The following is a 15,989-nucleotide window of genomic DNA, read 5'->3' as shown; positions in this document are numbered from 1 at the left end:
CAATAGTCATTTTATGGAAATAAAATCATGAAGAAAGTCAGGAAAAAAATGAACAATTATTGTTGTTATCAACAGAAAATATTGTGAAATCTTCATATGAATAGAATGCAGTTCTCTTTTTCTGCATTTTTGTGATGTTATTGATTTTGTCTTGTAATTTTGTGCTCGTTTTGAATCCAAGAAGTCTAATCTGCTGGTGTCATATCTGCTTTTGAAAGCGCTGACTTGCTGATATGAAAATAAAATAAAAAGTGTGCAGCAGAGGCTGCTTCACAGCCGCCTGATGCGCAGATTGCGGGGGGGGGGAGAAAAAAGAGGCGGGGCTTTCGGGGGGTTTTGGGTGTGCGTCAGATTAGGAAGTAATGCAAGTCAGCTAAATAAAATGCGAAAGCTTCATCACAAGCATGAAATTAAAGTCGTGCATGGCGACGAGATTCAAATGAAAATCCAAAAAGTGGTGTTGACTACATTCAAATTGCCGCTTGATTCATGCACAAAACAAGATCCAATTTAATTAACATCACATTTAATTGAGGCCCCGCAATGCAAAACGTTTTTTTTTTTTTTTTTTGTTCCAGCTCCTCAGTAATTAAACACCATCGCGTCGGCCCCGATTGAGGCCACAAATATATTCCACTTATTCTTATTCTTATTATTTGTATTATTATTAGCAGTAGTCGTTCTCCTTTATGGAGATGGATCATTTGGGAATAATTGAATTAAAGAGATCATCTGCTTTTGGAGGCGCCGCCACGCTTTTTTCTGTGGGGCGACTGACTTAGTCAGTGAGTACATGATGGATGCCGCAAAAATTCCATTTATTATATGTATTATTATTATTATGACTATTATTTCTTAATCGAGATGCATGATTTTGTGATCATTATCTTCAAGCAAGCATGTGCTTTTGGAGGAGAGCTTCCTTCAAGCGTGCCTGGCGCTCATTTTGTTTGGCCGAGCTTTTCCCGTAAGAACTTGTGGATCTTTTTTGAGCTCGCTCGGCTTCCTCTCCTCCTTCTTCTTTTTCCTCCTTCTTCTTGTCATTTTCCTTCTTCTCCTTCCTCTTCTTCCCCTCCTCCTTCTTGTTGTCGTGTCGCTGGCGCTATGTGGATGAAAAGGCGATAGTGTCGTGTTATCGGTGTGTTGTATTCTTTCTCCGGGCCAATATTTTGCTATTATCTCCTGCTGCTATCTGCTCATGTGTGCGGCTGTTGACTCCCGTTGGGCCGCCCTGGTGGCGGCTGTCCCTCTTTGTCTCTCTTCAGGGGGTGCAGTGACACCGTGTGGCCGAGCGCGCAGGTGCAGCGGCGACGAACGGGCCAGGCAGACAAAACACGGCGAATGTGAGGGCACACGGTAGCACATCTGGACCGGTGTGTGTTTGTGAGATTTTGCATGCGTTTGTGCGTGTTTTCATAGGTATGGTGCCCGCGCGTACGTGTCCGCGGCGTCACGCTCGCTTTGCGATGACGTGTGCGTGCGACCTGCGCGTCTTGTTTGGGGAATGCGGTTCAAGGCCTCACCCGGACTTGACCCCGGCGTAGGTAAAACAAACTGTGTGGACCGCCAGGACAGTCCAAATAGTTTTCCACCTGATGACAAACAACAATGCTCAAGCAGGTAAATCCCCACGACTGACAGGCCTCTATCGTCACCTGCAACAAGGAAGCGCTGCTGTCGCAACCGTCTCACCGTTTGACGTGAAAAATTCCATCGTTTGGGAATGTCTTTTGTTTAACCAGAAATTCTCATTTTACCATTTAGTATGTAGAGTAGGTTGCAACTTCGTTTGGTTCAATCGCCTTTGACTCGATTTAAAGTTAGCGACTTTGAACCAGAAACATTTGTGTTAGCTTAGCAGTTAGCACGAGTTCTAGGGTCTAGTTTTGGATCATGGAGCTTGGTACGTTGACATTTCCATTTACTCCGAGTAGGCTTTGAATTGTAGTTATCAAATAATTTGGTTGCTGCTAATAATGTCGTTTAGTTTAGGATTTAGTAGGTAGTGTCGTTTTGTCTTTTGTTTTTATTGTATGGCGATTAAATCATTCCATTTTTCAGCCACTTTCTGACCACCTTGAACTTAGCAAATTCCCTCCTTTGGACTGTCTTTTCTTTTATCCAAACCGGGATGCTAATGTTAGCTCTTAGCTAAACATGAGGTGTAGAGCGGAAGTTTGTCCCTTCAACTTTCTAGCCTACTCCGGTTTTATTTAAGCATAGCAAGCCTTCCTCTGTAAATGTTTGTCAATTTACTACATCAAAAATGCTAATGTTACCTGTAAGTTACCCTTTAGCATGAGCTTTGACTGTAAGTTGTTTTATCGTAACGTTAGCAAAATTAGCATCACGCTAGCAGAATTGCAGATGGGGGTGTGCAAAAGAAAAGGAAAAAAAAAAAAGTGTCCTTTCACCCTTTGACGCCACACCGCAGGTTTTGCTTGCGCCGTATCATCCCGGCCACCCTCGAACCGCCGGTTCAATTAGCCGCCGCGACCTTGACCGTGAAGGTCAGCTGGCTTTGGAGGGAAAAAGCCTCACAAGACCATGGAGAGGAAGATGGATGTGTGTGCGTTCCACTGCGTGTGTGTGTGTGTCTCTTATCTGTGCAGCTTGCTGGAGTTTTAAATTATTCATCCTCCTCCTCCTCCTCCGCCTTTGCCGCCTTCCACATCTCCATCACACGGCTGCCCGCATCCGCCCGGGGAGCAGGCGGTCGCCACGGCAACCTTATCGCAGATCGCAGATTTGGGGCTCCAGAAATGAAATAAAAGAGGAAATTGGCTGTATTAGCATAAGAGGAGTCAGCCCGGAGTTGAATACACACATCACCCCCCCACCGCCACCTCATCACCCCCCAGAAACCCCCCCCCCCACCCCCCCACCAATGCTCCCAGCAACAGCCCCACCCCTTCCCTGTCTCCTTATCTGATGCCAGCTATATATTTTTTTCTAATTCGACTCTCCTTTGTTCCTTCATGAAGAAGACGAATACGTGGGGGGAAGAAAAGCGTCTCTGCGGCGGCCGTTACCTCTCGCCCAGAAGAAGCTGCTGCCGTCTGTGATTGACAGCTCACTTTATTTCCCTCCTCCTCATTTTGTTTATTCGGGGGAAGGTGTTTGTTTTTTACTGAACGGCGGTAAACTTGTGAGTAAACTGTCCAGCTTTGAACAAATCTTGCACCCACCACATAGGGGACGCCCACATTTCATATATCATTCCAAAATTCATTTCAGCGTGCAAAGTTTGTGTCTAGTCAGTAGATTGGTAAACCGTATCCATTCGGTGAGTTAAATCGGAAAACCAAAACAAATGAATAAATACGACTTCTAATTGACTAATTAATTGGACCATCAATAAGTTGCTACGAGATCCTACAAGTAAAAGTGAGGAAATGCTCATCAAATAAAATGAGCATTTACATAAAGTTCCCATCATGAAAAGCTTTTGGAATTCTGTAATAACTTTTATTTCACTAATTTAAGAAAAAAAAATCCCATTAAATGCAGTCGTTTCTAAGAACATAAATGAACAAGAATATTGTAGTAATATTAGTAGTAAGAAAAATAAAATGGAAGGACGGGAATCTGTTGTATTATGTATTCCATATATATGGTATTGATTTATTTGTATTTATGATAGATTTACTGTACATCATATAATATACGTGTGTAATATTATTATTATTGGTAGTAGCTGTAATTGTGGCATTTATTATCCCGTTTTCCCAGATGGACTCCGTCTTTAGCAAGCGGGGTCCTCCGCTTTGACGGGTGCCAACCAATAATGTTGGCCAGGACGCCCCCGCCCCGCCTTCTCCCCTAATTGAAGTTAAACAGCTGACAAATAGAACCCCCACGTCCCCCACCTCCCACTGGCCCCGCTTCTGTGTACCCCCGCGCACACCCCACCCCCACCCGCAGATGCAGATAAATGTCAACATACGCTCCCACTTAGACTGACACTCCCCCGGGGACAACAGCAAGTGTTTCTTATGCTAATCACTTATCTTCCTCTGGCGGCCAGCTTTTGGTGCACAAAAAACGGGGTTAGTTGAGGGGGGGGGGGGCAAAAGGGGATAATAAGACTACCACATCTCAGCTAAGGTTAAGAAAGCAAAACTAACATGCAGAAGTCCAAATCTGACCAGTGGGAGTAAAAAAAAAAAAGACCTATGGAAATTCGGAACTCATGGCGATGCGGGACTGACAAGTCTGAAACATACTCATGCAAGTCAAAAAGTGACATGTGGGAGTAGCTAACCAACCCGGTGATGTCCAAAACCCAACCGTGAAGTGCAGAACAGACTCGAGTCCAAAAGCGGCTCTTGAAAGTAGAAAATGTAACCACAGAAGTCCAAACCCTTCACGTGGAGGTGCATTACTCAAGTCTAAAATCAACCCAGGGTAGTCCAAAGCCAATCCATTCAAGTGCCAAACCGACCCTCGGAAGTCCAAAAACAACCATTGGAGAACCAGATCTGAGGCGAGTCTTAAATTATCCCAGGGTTATCTAAACCCAACCCATGGAAGTCCAAAACCCACCCTGGAAATCCTAAAACCAACCCATGGAAGTCCCAAAATAACCAACGGAGGTGCAGAACTAGCCGTCGTCCAAAACTAACCTAGCTTAATCCAAAACCAATCCATGGAAGTCCAAACCAACCTATGGAAGTTCAAAACCCACACTTGGAGGTCCAAAACTCTCCCATGGTAATAGAAAACTACCCACGGAAGTCAAAACTGATCCATTGGAAGTCCAGAACCTACTCAAGGAGGTCTAGAACCGACTCAGGTCCAAAATGTACCCAAGGTATTCCAAAACCAAACCATGGAAATGTAAAATTGATCCAAGGACATCCAAAACCAACCCTTGGATGTCCATAACTGTCTGTAGGTGTTCTGTAAAAAAAAAAAAAAAAAGTCTCACCACTTGGCGGCGCTGCCCCAAATGCGATTTGAAGTGGCGCTCACACTCGCTCGGTCGGTGGTCCTCGCCATGTGCGGCCTATGTGCGATTTCTCATCACCATAGAAACGCCGGGCGCCTGTGGCGACGGCCCGCCCACACGCCGCCGTCTCGTGTGCGCCAAGACAGCGTGTTGGCTAACAGGAAGTGACACGGCAAGACAATGGATCTTCGCCGCGCCCCCCCATCCCCCCCCGTCCCACGCTCGTCCGGACTCCCTGGCCCGGAGCAGATAACCGGCACCGTGTCCGGGATCCAATCCCGGGCGCGTCGCCGGAACGCTTCTCCCGGAGGGGGGCCGGGGCGTGTGGGCGGGGCGGATGCTGTTCGGCAGGGGCCCGTGGGTAGCGGCGAAAAAGAGATGCCGTCCCATCTTGTCCGGTCAGACGGCGGCGGTCACGCTCCGTTTGCGGGAGCGCTTCACGGTCCCACGCTGCGTTTGGACCGGCCGCTTGGACGCTGTCTGAGCGCGGTGGAAGTGAGATATAGAACCTTTGGAACAAAAGGGATTGAAACAAGTGTCAAGAAGAAGAAGAAGAAGAAGGCCATGTTGGGAATCACTCGCAATCCACTAGCGCCCTAGTGAGTGAATCCAGTGTTACTCCAAAATATACGCAAATTGCCTCAATTGGTGACTTACCTGTGCCCTGTCTAATATAAAAGTATTGCTTTGGCGCCTACCGGTGCATTCAGACGTGCAGATCTGCCGTACATGCGGACGTCTCAATAATGTCATATTTGTCGTTCTTTCCTGAGGATAAAGAATGTATTCTCGTGAGTGTTGCTGTGCTCACCATGCTAGTTTTTTGTTAGCCCAGCTATGGCGTTAACATTACGCGTTAGCATTGAGCTAATGGACTTCCCTTTAAGGCAAGGCAGTCAGTGCTGTAGATGAGGATGCTGAGGATGGAAGACGAGGATGATGATGATGAGGAGGAATAATGGGGATGAAGATGCTTAAGATGGAGGAGGACTACATTTTGGCCGACCCGACGTGAGTGTTGAAGAAGAAAAGTGAAGTTGAGCAGAAGGCTGAAGATGAGCGTGATGGCGAAGAGGATGAGGAGGAGCAAGAACAATGACAAGATGGCCTCCGCATGCGAGCCGATCACAATTGGCGAGGACGAGCAAGTGTGGGCGCCGTCTGGCTGCGCTTGAAAGTCTTCACGTTGGCCATCAGGCGGCGAATGCGGCGAGTGGGAATGTTGTTGTTGTTGTCGTTGTTTGCGTGGCGTCCTGCGGCTCATCTGATTGGCCGGCGTGGGAAGCGCACAACAATTCAACGGAAGGCAAACTCGGACACGGCGATGCCGGCGCAACGCGCTTGTCGCCGAGCGGCGGGGGCGGGATTTGTCCCACTTTTGCTCAAGTGATGGCCAACGCAAGGGAAGGGACTGGCCCGGGGAGATTGCGGCCGCAGCGCCGCTTCCCAAACGGGCTTTTCTGCCAGCGTGCAATCCCTCGCCTTGGCCGCTAACGGCATCAGCGGCGCCCCCGACGCCCGCGTCTTCCTGTCCTTTCCTCTCCTTTTTCACAACTTGACTTGTTCGTTTTGTCCACTAACTTGTCTTCCTCGGTCTCTTCCCATCTTCAAATTTGGGAGTTATTCAAGCCGTCAAATGAACTTATTGTCAATATTAGCATCTCCTAATTAGCATTAGCATGGAGAACGTTGCCATGGCTGGTTCTTGTTTGCCGTTTGCTGACATGTTACTCAAAAACCGCCACCCTTGTTTTTGTATTATTTGTTTTTTGGGGGTCTACATTTTGTCCCAGAGCTCCGAACGGCTTGCGAAATGTGTGTGAGGAGTAGCGTGTTGAAAGCCGCTGGGAACTATTTTTCCGTGTGCGTAGGTTACTTGTCCCTCACGCGAGTTGAAGCAAATTCCCGCGCGTTGATGCCCGACTGACGTCCGTGTTTGGGCGAGCGCGGCGGCGGTGCAGGCGTCTTTTGGCGTCTCGCGTCCCGCTCAGACTAAACAAAACTCCCGACATCAAAAGTCGTCCTTTTCCCGACCTCGCGTCGCCTCGTTTTATCCCGTCGGCCATCTGCAAACTTCTTTAAGGCCTCAGCGCCTCTCCAAAGCACTCACTCACTCACTCGCTGCGTGTGTGTGTGTGTCTGAGAGTGTCCATGAGTGACTAAGCATGTTGCGTGAGTGTGTGTGTGTTTATGACTGAGCACGTGAATGCGCGGGAGTAGAGTGTGTGTGCGTGCGTGCGCAAACAATGCAATCTCGGCGGGCCCGTGGCAAACAATACGACGCCCGCGTGTGGCGTGATAAGACCAGCAAGGTAATCAATGCTGTAATGAAGGGGGGGAGTACTGAAGGGGGGGGGGGGGGTCCTATCACACGCACCCATCAATGGAATTTATACAAGTGCGTGTGTGCGGGTGTGTGTGGCAGCGTGACAAACGCGCCATCTTGTGTGCGCCGAAGATAAGCGCTAAATAATTGCGGCGTGACAGCCTTGAATAATGTCCAAATTAGACAGAAGGTGCACGTTATTCCACTTAAGGCAGGCCGTGATGATGATGATGATGATGATGATGATGATGATGATGATGATGATGATGGGGGAGATACCCCCCCTTCTGCTTCCCCGTCGCCTCCCTTTCAAACACACACACACGACGCTAATCCCGTTTTCGCTCGTCTACTGCGTTGCTGTGGATTAGCGTGGACGCACGCAAACTACCTGCGAGGGGCCTCCTGTTGACTGCGGGCGCACACACAAAAACATCAACGCACACGAAAGCCCACACACAAATACACACGTACACACACCCACCCTAATGATCAAGTATTAAATTTGGCGTGTGTGGCACTTTTGTGGCGCATTAACGGTAGACGCCGAGGTGCTATCGGGCCGTAGCATCTGTCCGCGCGTCAGGTGACGAGATGGCCAGCACCTCAGACGGCTCCTTGCACGCGGCCGCGGGAGGTGTGCAAACAAACGGCGGCCGATAGCGTCCGTGCTTGTCCCGCTCGCTCACCACCGCCATCTACCTCGCCGCGACAACAACAAGCCCGCCACAACTCCCCCATCCTGGCTAGCTCACGCCATTTTCATGTTTTCTAGCGTCCGAGCTAACTCGCACTTAAGCCGCAGCGGCGGCCTTTATCTCCGGCGTATACAATACAATACAATTTTATTTATACAGCGATGTCCCTTCATGATGATGTCATCCTCATCATCATTAGCATCATTTGTGAATGTTGGACTCTCAAAAGTCGCGCGAAATTACAACCCCATATTGTAAATGTCATATGTCATCCGCATCATGGGTGACCTCCCCCCTTGCCGAGGGCTCCCTCTGCGGCGCAGGCGCCCGGCTGGCGACGGCGCGATGAGCGACAGGCAAAGAGGAGGCCGAAAAGTGGACCGGATCAAATGGAAAGATAAGCCAGGAGGAAAAATGGGGAAGGGGATGGATTGCCACGGAGGAAGGGGGAGGGGGGTGTGGGTGTGGGGGGGGGCGATGCTATTGATAGGAAACAGGAGAGGAAGGTGGCAGCCATTTTCTTCCCTCGCTATCGGGAGACGTACGTTGCCGTGACAACACGGAGACGTCCACATGAAAGGCGGGAGCTCGAGTTCTTATGTTGACGCGAAGAAACAAAATGGAGGCCGCGGCAAAATGGCGGCTCCGTTCGTCATTTGGCCTTTTTCAAACTTTGCAAAATTCAACACAAAAACCCAAAAGGCGCACACAGGCACGTACGCGCTCACACACACACACACACACACACTCACCCACTCAGACTTGTTTGTACGTGGACTCACTCACTCACCCTCTCACACACACGCACGCACTCTCGCTCAAACTCTCACACACTGTTTTCGGATTGTCGCCGAGAGTGAGACATCATCTCTTTGTGAGGGTGCGCGTGTTTGTGTATGTGTGTGTGTGGGTGGGTGTGTGTGTGTGTGTGTGTGTGGCAGGTAATTGTCTAATTGCCTTCCTGCTACGGCCCTGCTGATTGGCTGCTTCGATGAGAAGTCAAATTTGAGATTTCCTGCGGCTGTCAGGAAATCTCAAATTTGACAGGGTTGGTTTCAAGACTATTTGGTGAGCAAGTTCTGCTTTCATTATTCAAGTGTTTTTTGTGTTAGCACCTGCAAATGGAGCTTGATGCCGTAACGTAAGGCTTTGGTGTAGTGATTTTTTGTTTTCTTTTTTTAATTGCGTGTAATGTTTCGATAGCGTCTTGATAAAGGCAGATGTGTTTTGGTTTTGGCTTCCCATGTAGGAGCGCTTGGTGGCGATGACCGTAAGGCCTCTTGCCAAGCTTTTTACCTCCTTTCAGGTCACGCAGCACTCCTCCACAGCGCCACCTGCAGCCAACTAAAATGTCACATTGCAGATCGATGGCGGCTAAGGTCCAGCTAGGATGTCGCCTAATGGACCGAGCCAGATGTAATCACGGCCGCCATTGAAGTTTCCTCTGCAGCTTTCAGTCAGCCGAGGAATATTTGGCGCGGCGTGAAACTTCATCCGCCGGCCAGCGCCGCACACCGTGCCATCCGATGACTTGGTCAATAATTCACAAGCTTGAGAAAACAAAACACAGCTCACTTTGCATTTAGGATTCGTTTCGGTGCAAAAACTGACAATTGCTTGATATTCAAGGTTTTTTTACCTCTTCAAATCAAGAATAAAAATGAAATGGATTAAAGATAATTCAACCATCCAGAGGCTGAAACAAATACCGTTTATATTGGAAAATGTAGGAACGTACAAGTACAAAAAAGTAGGCAACAGGCGGGTGCCTGCCTGAACTAATGTACTAAATGACTTTCTATTTTCTCCGTAGATGAAAGCGGGTAAATGTGTAACGTAATCATACAACCCAAATTGAGTTAGCAAATAAAGATAAATGCCGGTAGCAAGGCACTAACAATGCGCTATCACTATTCACACAAAGCTTATATGGACATGCTGTATATATTTACAAAAATTCCATCTTCATGGCCATTTGAGAGGATGGGCAAGGATACAATTGACACAGAAATACGCTCTGTCAGCCAAGCATTGCATTTTCTTCCTGATAGTAGAATGATCACAAGAGGGCACCAAAAGTATTGGTCACAGGTATCGGCAGCCTTTATGATTGCTCGATATCCTGAAATAAGGCCAATATTGGCCCGATACCAATACCTGGTAGGATCGGTAGCCTACTTGCTCATCCTACATGAATTAATCAGCTCCAAATTCCTTCCAAATTTAAACATGTTGCTGTATTTATTGATATTTATGGCCACTTCTTTCATATATCAGTCAGTACACAATCTAATAATATCCACATAAAACAAAAACTAACAGCTTTGTTGATGATGACACAAGACAAACCCTGAAAGTCACATGTACATAATCTAATCAAATTCTGCCTTTATAAAGAAAATCAAGCTCATTTTTGAGGCATTAATTGCAAAACAATGCCTGGCCGAACCGGTGCGGCTCCAAAGGCTCGGCCGGCGCTGAAAATTGATCAGCGGGTCCGAGTCGCGGACTCGCGGTGCGTTCCTGCCCTCATTAATGTGCTGAATGTGGTTAGCATCTTATCAGAAGCATGACAGGATCCGCCATCCTTATCTCCACACGCTTCCTGGGATGCCAGCGACAGAGTGGACCAGTAATGGGACAGGACGGCCGCTAGATGGACAACATAGATACGGATTCAGTTTGTTACAAAACTGAAAAACAGAACAGAGAAAAATAGACGTCACTTGGAAGTTGAAGTTTCACTCAAGCGGCACACCTCAACCGAGGCCGTGTATCAAATTGTGCACCTTTGTTTTCCTTTGAACATAAATTCAATTCCGACAACAATTTAATGGTGCAACAGTGGTCTCGTGTGGAAGGAGATGGTATCGCACGCGGACCGTCAGGCCTTTCGGTGACGCCATCACTGTCCTCCGGGTTCAGGTTCTGTCTCCACAGGTCCACAGGAGGGCAGGATATAACAAATGCTAATGACTAGTGCAGTGAAAGTATTTATTATTATATCATCTTCAGCACACGTTTGAGGTTTTTTTTTTTTTGATCAATATTGAAAATACATCATGGCTCAGGTTCTAGAGTTTATATTTTATTTTGTGAATTGACAGCTATTGTGGAATCAGCGGTTAGCTGTTAGCGGTTAGCTGTTAGCCGCTAGCGTGCCACTTGAGTGTGGCACAGCTTTTAAAATACGCCAAAAGTGTACAACTTGGTGTGGGAAGCTCGTGGGTTTGCGTTTGAAGTGTACTTTTTATTGATTTGGTTGGTTAGTTAGTCATTCATTTTGTATATTTGTCGGGTTAGTGTTTTCAACTTGGATGTGTTGCAGTCAAAACCTTCGACGAGGAATTTTATGCTTTCTCCCGAGCAGCATGTTTTTCTTATGCTCACTCATGTCCACCAGGTGGTGCTGAAGCTCTCCGGAAGACCTGACCAACATCCCCAAGCCATTTCTTCTTCATCAGGTCACCTGTGGAAAAGACTTGAATCACTTTGTTGTAGGGCAATTTTATGACCGACGTCGGCTGCAAACTAACAAGATCCTCAATTTGCAGTTTTGAAAAAAAAAAAACAAAAGGATAAAGAAAACTTGGCTGTGTTATGTGTGCACGGGCCGCTTCCAGGACAAGCGCCACCACGAGAGCTGCACCCTACTTTTCCTTTTTACTGCTTGGACAAGCAAAACAACTGGGAGATTACGGATCTGAGCTTTACTTGGTAACTGATTTGACTTTTCTTTCTAATAAGGTCAATGATTCCCTCACTTGTTCCTACTCACTGACTGTACTTTTGATGACATGTCAGCACACTTGGGGGAGGAATAGGCCGTGCACATGAAAAAGACTATTTTCACTTGTTTAATCAACACGCCCAGTGGTGACGCCAATCTTCTGACACGTCTGTTGTCTTTCTGCCATCAGGAGGGAACTTTGACCTCCTGCCTCGGACCATTGCGTTCACCATGATGAAGGCAAGTGTGGTGAAAAACCTCCAAAGGTCAGCAAAGGAGGCGTGCGGGCACATGTGCCGTCGACAACTTCCTCATCCGGCAAGTCTGTAAGTGTGACGACGAATTGAATCCGTTTTTAAGAACAACCTGAGGCTATTTCGCCTTCTAATTTGCTGTTTTTAAAACCTGTTCCTGGGAGGCTTGACTGTTTGTTTCCAGCAAATATGCAGATGACCTAATATTACATAAAGTCGCATTCATCAGTAGTTGAGTACTTGAGTAGCTTATTAATCGTTTGTCAATTCAATCACATCAAACATCCTAACAAAGCAAAACGAAATGATTTTAATTCAAACAAGTTCAACACTAGAATCAAGCTACTGTTCCAACATTTGCATAATTACTTTTGCTTATAGGTCTACTTGATTTTCACTCATTTTGAGTTGAACACGTTTTTCTTCATGCAGATGTCTTCTGCAAACATCTCCCCAGTTCGTGCCACGTGCCCATTCTCGGGAGATCGTGACCTTTGAACTTGTAGATTTGGTTTTGCATGCGTTCTGTAACACAAATTGTTTAAAGGAACACGCCACCCACCTTTTTCAGTCTTTTATTAATGTGATTATTAACAACAAATCACAGATCAGTGTCATCGTACAGGGCTCACTGTAGACAAACAGACTCTTTGTATTGCTTATTGGCTCTCTGTAGTTTTTGTGCATTTGTGATCAAGTCTTTAATGTATCCTGTATTTTGTTCTAATAGCGTTTTGAGTTAATTTGTTGTTCTGCAAATTACAGTATTTTTAGCTTTATTGCGCGCGCGAGGGGAAAGTCGCTGTTCACGTGAGGTCAGTGAACTCAGCGCCAACCTCGTGACGTAATCACTACGCGGCGCTCCTGCGTCTCGGTTTGACGACGACGTAGTGACAACTTTCGGTAAATGTTCAGAAATTGTCATTTTATCGAAACCGCAGCGAGATGGTAAAGTATTTTAAGCGACCATTTATCACCTCAATAGCAGGAATGATGTTACTACTCGGACGGTACGCGACTTTTACGTCTAATAGTGAGAGAAAATGCGAACGTGACACAAATTTAAGTGACTCGTTCGTGTGAAGAGGAATGATTCTAGCCAAGTGTGTGTCTATTATACGCTGCTATGTTTTTTGGGGCGAAAGGGAAAGTCGGTTTTTACTTTTCCATAGTGAAACCCACACAAACCGACGTTAGCATTTGCACGCGAATGCAACACTAACAAAACACATTATTTTACTCAGTACTTTATCATAATGTGATTTTTTAATGTCTCGAATATGAACTAATGGTGCTTAAACGTCTTTTAACAGTTGTCGAATCTGACTTGATGTCTTGCATTTTGTACCTGAACTATTTTGAGACATCTAGTGGTCAACTTCAAGGTTGCACCAACAACGTGTTGCATTTGGGGGTGTGGGATTATTTCAAAATCTTTCCCAGGGTTCCCTACGAAAGTATGGGAAACTATATCATTGGATTTGTTAAATTTCCAGGTTTGGAAACGTGTGAAAGGTAGTTTTTTTTTCTCTGGGGGATTACTGTATTTCTTCACTGCCGTCCTGAAAAATGATGAATGCTTCTTCGTCCGAAGACGATTGTCTGCCATGTCCCAGCCCGCCCCGCCGCCCTTTCTGTCCGTGGCGCCCACGCGAGCCCTGGTGGACGAGGAAATCAGGGTGCGGGTGGACAATCTGCCTCCCGGAGCTCCGGTGACCCTGCGCTGTCTGCACCTGTCGGAGGACAAAGACTACTGGGAGGCTTACGGACACTACATCAGCGACGCCACAGGAGCCGTGTCTGGTAACTAAAAACGTCCTAAAATGCAAACATCCCACTTGGCAACGCTGGGACCAAACACGAGCTGGCTTTGGCGTTTTTGTTCCTCCAGTTGCAGACGAAGTGAGTTTAGGAGGAACTTACCGAGGAAAGGAAGTCATGGCTTTGCTGTGGAGCATGCGGCCCGTTCCTGGGAGCCGCACGGGCCTCAGGTAAATAAATCAACGCCAGTCAACCCCCCCCCCCCCCCCCCGTTTATTGCGAGGGTCACGTCCCAGCCGGGGGAAACCCTACTATAGAGAGACTATATAAAACATTTTTAAAAAATAACTTGATTCCTCCGAGATGCCAAGAGCAAACCATTGAGTAAGGTCCTCTAGCTTAATGCTAACGTATCATACAAAACGCCATAGACAAGCTGACGGAGGTTAGCATGGCCGTACCGTGATGCTTGCCTGGAACGTCCCGCAACTCTCTTTCCTCACTTGCTGGCAGGCTGCGGAAGCGCAACGTGTGCACCCCCATGCTCTTCACCATCTCCGTGTACGACGGCCACGTCAGCCACGACTTCGGCGGCCGACGCCCTCTGGCCGAGAAGCTCACAGAGAGGTGGTACATGGCCCCGGGGGTCCGCAGGGAGGAGGTCAAGGACCGAGGCGTGCGAGGGACCCTCTTCATCCCGTCGGGTCAGTGCCATTTCAATTCTAGTCACGCCCAAATAGGAGGAGGGCGTCGCCGTTGTCGGCGGAGAGGAAGTTTCTACGGGTAACGGGAAGTCGAGCGTTGCGCCCACTTCAGGTCCGGGGCCCTTCCCGGGGCTGCTGGACATGTGGGGGGGCGGCGGGGGCCTGCTGGAGTACCGCTCGGCCATGCTGGCGTCACACGGTTACGCTTCTTTGGCGCTGGAGTATTTTGCACCCGGCGAGCTGGCCACCACTGATCTGGAGTTCAAATACTTTGAGGTGAGCGCACGCATGCGAGACTCTTCTGTTGTGTTTAAAAGAAATTGGTGCGTTTTTCATCTAATATTTGTCAATTTTGCTACTATTATTTTGGTTGGTATTTTAACATTAGTGTAGTTTTCATCTAATAATTTTTCCCAGTATTTTGATATTTTTCAAACAATAATTTTGGATCCCTCCCCTTAGTATTAGTGTATGTTTTCATCCGAATTTTTGTTCCATTTTTCCCTCATTTGAGTATTTTATTCTAATATTTTTATATTTTTCATTGTAGATTTTCTAAGTTTTATTCCCCAATATGTTTGTATTTTTTCACTTAATTATTCCTCCTTTTTTTCTTTGTCCATTTAATATTTTGCAAATCGTGTGTTTTCGTGTATTATTTTTCAATTTCCCTCTCCCCATCTTCCCGAATATTTTTGGTATTTCTGGCCTCACAAGTCAATTCATAATACTGGAAATATTTGAATGCAAAACTCATGAAGCCCGAAATGGAACAAGCCAATAAACACTCAATATCCAACTTTTGGGTGTAAAAGGTTGACTGGTTTTTTTTGGGGGGGGGGGTTTCTGTCAGACGGCCTTTGACATGATCAGGCAGCATCCAGCCGTCATCGCCGACAAAGTTGGAATTTTTGGCCTGTCCTTGGGCGCAGTCGTGGCCACCCACATGGCGGCCGAGAGCACCGTTGTCAAGGTAAGTGTACGCAACACCGAGCGCCGACCATCATTTGTCGGTATGTACCCTGCGATTGGCCCAAAGCTAGCTGGGATCATCTCCAGTTTGCTCACAACCCTCATGAGGACAAAGAAAGTGGATGGATAGAATTTATTCATTTTTTCTTTTTTTTTCTTACTGTATTAAATTTTCCCGTTCGCAGCCTGCCTGTTGCATTTGCATCAGTGGAAGCCATTTTTACCTACGCAGCCAACCAATGAATGCCATGCACCAGCCGATGGTCGGGTAGGTTGTCTGCTCGGCACACATTTCTCACGTACACGCATCAGTGTCTGAAAACGTGAAGTATTCAGTGAGACTTTAGACTGCAAAAAAAACAAAAACGAAACATGACATGGCATCTGGTGTGGTTACCGCGGCGACAGGAGCGTTAGCAAGATGCGCATGGATGAGGAGCAGAATCTGATCTGGCGAGACATGAGCCTGCCCATCTCCAGCGACCTGTCCCGAAAAACGGACGTAAGTTCACGTTGGACGCGGAACGTCGCCCGCTTCTTGTCCAAACTCGTCGGGCAGGAATGAGACGCGCCCCGTTTCTGAGGCCGTGTCA

General features: G+C 47.2%; 1 protein-coding gene across 13 annotated transcripts in view; it reads left to right on the top strand.

The window, feature by feature from the left end:
- LOC147126296 (peroxisomal succinyl-coenzyme A thioesterase-like) overlaps nucleotides 1–15,989 on the top strand; it is an 85,100-nt gene that overhangs the window by 66,488 nt on the left and 2,623 nt on the right. For 3 of the 13 annotated variants that reach the window (XM_086022879.1, XM_086022877.1, XM_086022878.1), the window contains 11 exons: nucleotides 1,266–1,343; nucleotides 1,420–3,148; nucleotides 11,379–11,692; nucleotides 11,896–12,031; nucleotides 13,554–13,762; nucleotides 13,851–13,950; nucleotides 14,234–14,424; nucleotides 14,537–14,700; nucleotides 15,278–15,397; nucleotides 15,582–15,664; nucleotides 15,805–15,898. In XM_086022879.1, the coding sequence (XP_085879005.1) occupies nucleotides 11,937–12,031; nucleotides 13,554–13,762; nucleotides 13,851–13,950; nucleotides 14,234–14,424; nucleotides 14,537–14,700; nucleotides 15,278–15,397; nucleotides 15,582–15,664; nucleotides 15,805–15,898 (1,056 nt within the window). In that variant the 5' untranslated portion in view covers nucleotides 1,266–1,343; nucleotides 1,420–3,148; nucleotides 11,379–11,692; nucleotides 11,896–11,936. Of the gene's footprint in view, nucleotides 1–1,265; nucleotides 1,344–1,419; nucleotides 3,149–10,876; nucleotides 11,693–11,895; nucleotides 12,032–12,776; nucleotides 12,970–12,995; nucleotides 13,475–13,553; nucleotides 13,763–13,850; nucleotides 13,951–14,233; nucleotides 14,425–14,536; nucleotides 14,701–15,277; nucleotides 15,398–15,581; nucleotides 15,665–15,804; nucleotides 15,899–15,989 lie in introns of those variants that run through there. The other 10 variants (XR_015084809.1, XM_086022876.1, XM_086022884.1 and 7 more) reach the window with 9 other exon arrangements.

Source organism: Filicampus tigris, chromosome 22 (assembly GCF_054856515.1).
Source record: "Filicampus tigris isolate MCC_2025a chromosome 22, RoL_Ftig_1.0, whole genome shotgun sequence".
NCBI lineage: Eukaryota > Metazoa > Chordata > Actinopteri > Syngnathiformes > Syngnathidae > Filicampus > Filicampus tigris.
Note: the sequence above shows the minus strand (reverse complement) of the source record. Positions and strands in the feature narration are given on the sequence as shown.